General features: G+C 41.6%; 1 protein-coding gene across 1 annotated transcript; it reads left to right on the top strand.

Moving 5' to 3' along the window:
* Positions 1–3,782: 3,782 nt before the first annotated feature.
* LOC148954006 (protein CFDP2-like) lies at positions 3,783–5,646 on the top strand. The gene is made up of 2 exons (XM_089086078.1): positions 3,783–4,424; positions 5,428–5,646. Exons 1-2 carry the CDS (start codon positions 3,783–3,785, stop codon positions 5,644–5,646), a joined length of 861 nt encoding a protein of 286 aa, XP_088942204.1.
* The last annotated feature ends 1,081 nt before the right edge of the window (positions 5,647–6,727 follow it).

The following is a 6,727-nucleotide window of genomic DNA, read 5'->3' as shown; positions in this document are numbered from 1 at the left end:
ATCGAAAATGGAAAAATAATTTTCACACGGTACATCGACCCAATATTTTGAGCAAGTTTAACCTTTATATGATCAATGTGATTACGAAAAGACAGCAATGGACCAAGAAAAACTCCTAAACAACGATATGACTGAACCCCACAAATTTTATTCTCACCAACCTGAAGCTCCTGACAAGAAATCAATTGTGTGGCACGTTTTGACAGACCAAAACCCATAAATTCAGTTTTAGTGAAAATTTGGTTCTAGATTATTAGATGCAAACCATAGATTAAGCGAAATAACAGTTACAATCAAATTTTCAATTAATGTAGTTGGATCACTCGCTTTAACAGATATAGTTGTGTCATCTGCAAATAGAATAGTAAGACTAATATTCTCCTACTCACTTTGCGGAAGATCAATAATATAAATAAAAAATAAGAGGGGACCTTGAAATACTGAACCTTGAGGCACACTAATATTATTAAGGTTCTTTAAATTAGCCAGTTTTCCATCGATATCTACCGCAATACTACGTCCACACAGGTATGAATTAACTAAGTCTAATCCTATCCCTCTAATCCATTTTCCATTTTGTCAGAAAGAATTTCATGGTTTAATTTGTCAAATGCTTTCTTAACATCGTAGGAAACAGTAGCAACATAGAAATCATTATCTAAACAATCATTTAATTCAAATAAAAGAGCTGCAACTGTATGTTGTGTCGAATGGCGTGCCCTAAATCCAAACTAATAAATCCAAACTAAATCCCCTAAATCCAAACTAAATCCGTTGATAATATATCTATCATATCAGCTATCTTCTTCACTCACCGTTCTAGACTCCCACCCAGGATATTTAGTAAGTTTAGTTTAATTAAAAGTAATCCAACTCGTCGGCTGGATTTAGAAGTACATAATTCACCAAGTAACAAGTATATTTTTCCCCAATGATTTTTCCAGTACACATTACTTTCTGGGTGATTTTCAGCTGGCGGTCCTGAACTGCCGTGGTCTCGTTGGTAAATTGGACAATATTTTTTCTTTTATTTCGTCTAGTGAATTGGACGTATTTGGTTTGTGCGAAACATTCTGAGTTCTATAACTAAAACGTTAGTTAGTCCTCCCGGTTTTAAGTGTGTAAGAACCGCCAGAATAATAAGCAAGGAGGACTTGGACTTTTTGTCAAGTCATCAATACCTGTTAGAACTAATAGTGATGATAAACATTTGAACGTAGAGATGCTGTTTGAAATATTAGCGGTAGAAATAAAGGTTAACCATGAGCTAATAATTTGTTGTGTGTGTTACTGTCCTCCAAGTGGAAGTGCTAAAAGGTATACTGAAATTTTACCGTAAGGTCTTGATATATTGTCGCGTAAATACCGTAAGTCTATCATTATGGGTGATTTTAATGTTGATATATCTTTACTGCATAACCGTAGTACGAGTAATTTACACACTTATAACGTAACATCGGAAATGCTGTCTAATTCTCTAGCCACCGGATGTTTCCCTGCATGCCGTATAATGACCACAGTAACCGAATCGTCCCAGTCTCTTATTGACAATATTTGTAAGAATATTCAAGTTCGAACATGTAAAGTCGTCGTAGACGACAAATCAAATCATTTTATGGCGGTGTGTGATCTAATTATCGGTATTACGCCAACTATTACCAGGCAGCAGCGAAAAGTTAGAGTTATGGATAACTAAAGGAGTTGCTGAGGGACGCCGATTTTTAACCCTGTTATGAGTCCGAAGACCCCGATGAGGCTACGAGGAGGTTTTTAGAAATCTTTAAAAATGCGCTTGACCAGGCGTGCCCTTACCGTTTTATTACAAACAGAAGACAAAAACAGCATGCAAAACCTTAGACTACATCAAGTATAGTCAAGTCTATTAATGTAAAGAATAAGCTGTATCGAAAATGCGTATCAAATTCGACTGAAGAAAATCAGTCAAATTTTAAGAATTATAAAAATACATTAACAAAATTAATTTGGGCATCGAAGCAGAGTTATTACAAACAAACATTCCTGAGGGTGGAAGTGTCGCCGAGAAAGACATGGAGACTAATTAATGATTGTCTGAACCGGATGAAACAAAATGAAATCCCCGAAGAAATGACAGCAACAGATGGGACAACTGTGAAAGGGAAAAAAAAGAAGTGATTGCACTACTTAACCGCCACTTTGCTACTATCGGTGAAATGACTTCAGCACCAACAGCTGTATTGAAACCAGCTGTAGATACTGATTTCAAGAAGTATTTACCTCCATCGAATAACCTATCCATATTTCTTTCTCCTGTATTGGCTTCAGAGTTATTGGCAATTTCCAGGCTTTGGAAAAACGGGAAGTCAGAAGAGCCGGATGGATCTAGTACAAATTCACTGAAGACGATTATCTCAGAAACAGCGGAGTGCTTAACAGATATTATTAACCTTTGTTTGAAGTACTGCAAATCCCCCGATTGCTTTAAAGCTGCTAGAATAGTCACATTACACAAGGGAGGTGATTCAAAAGATCCAAAAAATTAATGTCCAATTTCGATTTTATCAGCTTTTTCTAAACTTATTGAACGTTGTTTATATAATCGTCTGGCTTCGTTTCTCGGGAATATTAATTTCTTTCTCGAGTCACAATTCGGTTTCAGGCGAAACCATTCTGCTCAACATGCGGTTTTAGTTGTTACTCAGTTTATTCATGATGTTTTGAATAAGGGTGACATTCCAGCAACTGTGTTTTTTCAAATCAAAAAAACATTCGACACTATTTCCCATCGTATTTTGGAACATAAACTGCATCATTGTGGGATAAGAGGGCCATCCTGCTCTTTAATTAGGTCGTACTTGACCGGACACAATTCGTTGCCGGTTGTGACTCCACATCAAGAACAGTGCAGCAGTCAAACAGACTGCTCGAAGTTCTGAAAACTTCTGAGTTCTCAGTAGGGGCCTCCTCCAGGCCACTCAGCGTGTCCCCAGGTGACGAATAGGGGAGCGCCCTACAGATATGTAGGATACCTCATGGGTAGTGAGGCACGGACCAAGGGGGACCCAGTCTCTGGGGGTCTTGAAACATAGCTGGAGCACCCTCGTCTGGGGGCCTTAAATTCAGACAGAGGAGGAGGATGACCCCACTAATGTGCACTGGGCAGGACCCATCGGCGTATGGATACGTCCCGTCAGTCAAAAATCTTCCCCCAGCATTGGGTTAAAATTGCTGGTGTTGCAGGACACCAAAAGGGCGCACTATCGGTAATAGATACAGTCGGCCCCTGCTAGGGACAGAGAGGAGTGGCTTACCGCTGTCCCGAAGCCAGCCAAGAAACCCCTTCTTTAATTTTAATGATGAATATAAATAAGAGATCAAATATGAGAACCAGTGCTACCGCGTCCGGGGTAACCGACGATAATGCGTTAAGAGCTACCGCGTCCGAGGCAGCCAACGACTCGACGACCGTGAATCGCGCAAATATTTCTACGTTGCCAACTCCAACCCTGGAGGCTATTGTTTCTCCAAAAATAACTATTTCAATAGGTACCCTCAACACTAGAACCCTCGCTAAACAAAGAAAAATAGACCTACTACTAAGAAAGACAAAACGGTACAGCTGGGACGTTATTGGTCTCGCCAAAACCCATCTTCCAGTCACTTGTGAAGATAAACATTGAGATGTTACCCTTCTACCTTCGGGACGTAATGATGGGAAACATCGACAAGGTGTAGGTTTCCTACTGTCTAATAAATCCAGAAAATCCTTAATCTCCGTAACCCCTCTCACGGAACAGATCATCATGATCCGCCTGAAAGGTTCACCCACCAATCTCACAATTATCCAAGAATACGCTCTGGATTCCAGCAAAGACGACGAAGAGTCTGACAACTTCTATCTCCACGTTCAAAGTCTAGTTGATTATTTCCCTAAAAAGGACATAATCTTTGTCATTGGTGACTTCAACGCCATCGTTGGAAACAACCACACAGAACACGAAGATGTAATGGGCAAATTTGGACATGGAAAAATGAACAGAAGAGGAGAACGCCTTATCGAATTCTGCATAGACAGCGATTTAGTCATTACAAACACACTGTTCAAGCACAGACCTCGCCGTAAGAAATCCTGGACCTCACCGGATGGAAAAGCTAAGAACTTAATAGACTACATCCTCGTGTCTAGACGTTGGAAAACGTCCGTCCTAAACACTGTCACGCTAGCTGGTGGTGACTTTGACAGCGACCACTCGCTTCTCATGTCTGTGTTCAAAACAAGACTTAAAACAGCATCAAATTTGTCTAAGAAAACCCCCAAATTTCGAGTAGATCTACTGAAATACGAGAATACACGTATGACCTATATCACCATTCTATCTGAAAAAATTTCAGAGCTCACGTCAAGCTCTCCACCTATCCTGTCTAAGGAAGATATTGACAACCTGGTGACTAGCAGCACAAATATCATATGTGATGTCGCTCTTTCCACACTGGGTACCCAAAAAAACAATTAGAAACCTTGGATAACAGACGAGATCATCTCCCTCTGTGACGAAAAGCGCCAACTCACGAACAAGCAAGATAAAGAAAGTAGGGAGCGAAACAAGCAACTCAAACGAGCTGTAGAGAAAACCATCAGACGTGCTCATAGTGCTTTTATTAAAGAAATGTGTGATCAATTTTAATCGGCCTTCAAGAAAGAGACCCCCACTACATGTATAGAAGAGTGTGGGAATTGGCCAATAAGAAGGACATCAAAGCGTGTTCCCTTCTCGACGAACATGGAAACCAAATACAATCCACAGACTGAATCTGCTCTCAATGGAAAAACAATTTTCAAAATAAACTGAATCTGGACATCCCCCCAGACCCAACAATTCTCGACACTTTCCCCATAGCCTCTACAGATCCAAATCCCCCCCCCCCCTCTTCACTCTGAAATAGAAGCAGCTATCAGAGACTTGAGAACAAAAAAGCTGCCGGCCCCGATGGAATCCAACCTGAACTACTGAAAGTAAACTGCAAACCACTCCTTGACCTTTACCACAAAATTGCCACAGCTGCTTGGGAGAAATGTCACTTCCCCTCACCCTGGTGCGAAGCCACGATAATCCCCCTGCATAAGAAAGGCTCTAAAGCTGTCTGCGACAACTACTACCCAATAAGTCTTACCAGCCACGCAGCAAAATCCTCACAAGAATCATGCTCGGGCGTATACGAGCCATTTCCTCAATGGTAATTCCGGAATACCAAGCCGGCTTCCGACCTAATAGATCAACAATTTATCAGATATTCACTGTTCGGCCGATCATGGAAAAGTATAGCGAACATGGCCGCAGCATCTAACACCTTTTCATAGACTTTAAACAAGCTTTCGATTGGATATGGAGAGAAGGTCTATGGCACATCCTTCTTCACTGTGGCATCCCATCCAACCTGATCTTGCAGATCAAAGACATGTATAAGAAGTTCAGAAGCCGTGTCATGACTGGAGAAGGACCTAACGAGAGCTTCAAAACCTCTACCGGAGCCCCTTCACTCACGACCAACCCACCCAGCGCCCTTGTCGGACGAGTGGTGATAGACGAACTATCATATGCTGATGACATAGACTTAATAGCCGTGTCACTTCAAGATCTACAATCTCAGGCTAACAGCGTTCACTAGTCCACCAGCCTCTTCGGGATGGCCATCAACACCTCAAAAACGAAAGTCATGCGCTGCTCACGCAAGCTCGATTCACAGGTAAATCTCAGCCTTCAGCTGAGTGGAGATGCCATTGAGTGGGTGGAAGGCTTCACCTACCTTGGGAGTGACTTCACCTACCTTACTTACTTCTGATAATAACCAACTCAAAGACATCAAGAGACGCCTGACGTTTGCGAACTCCAGTTTTAAAGCTCTAATGCCTATCTGGAGGAATAAGAACTTAACAACAACTCTCAAAACGAGACTTTTCTACTCCCTCATTATTCCGATCGCCATCTATGCCTTTGAATCCTGGACGCTTAAAACAGCCGACCAATGCCATCTAGCTGCCTTTGAAACCAAATCCCTACGACGCATCGCTGCTATCGCCTACCAAGACAGAATCTCCAACTCCAAACTTCTCCATAATCTGAAAGTCAAATTTACAATACTGGACAAAATAAAACTACAACAACTCAAATGGCTTGGACATACCCAACGCATGGCTAGCACTCGTCTCCCGAAGATAACCTTCGATGGAAGAGTACACGGTTCTTGCCCCAGAAGTCGCCCTCCGAAGAGATGGAAAGAAAACTTCTCATGTTACAACCTGACACAACTCTGCCGCCTGGCCGACAACAGAAGCACCTACAGGAGGCATATCAATGAACTGGTTAAAGAAGAGGCCCCAAAACGACCTTCAAGGACGGATGGGACATAAGTCAAGTCAAGTAAGTCACTTGACCGGACAGAATACATTGCCGGCTGTGACTCCACATCAAGAACAGTTCAGCAGTCGAACAGCGTTGGGGTCCCTCAAGGATCTGTACTTGGTCCCTTGTTTTTTTTGGTTTTTATCAATTACTTGGGTGAGTCGTCAAAGGATCTAGGAATTACTGTGTTGTTTGCTGATGATACGGCGTATAGTGTCTCTGGACCCAATGATCTGATACTTTGGCAAAATTTGTCAGTCAATTGATAGAATTTTGTTGTGGTTTAAGTCTAATCGTCTGACAGCAAATTCTAAGAAGACGAAATTTATTATTTATTCTCGGAGTTC

This window comes from Artemia sp. Qi Xiang Cuo, chromosome 3, assembly GCF_049724085.1.
Source record: "Artemia sp. Qi Xiang Cuo chromosome 3, ASM4972408v1, whole genome shotgun sequence".
NCBI classification, from domain to species: Eukaryota; Metazoa; Arthropoda; class Branchiopoda; order Anostraca; family Artemiidae; genus Artemia; species Artemia sp. Qi Xiang Cuo.
Note: the sequence above shows the minus strand (reverse complement) of the source record. Positions and strands in the feature narration are given on the sequence as shown.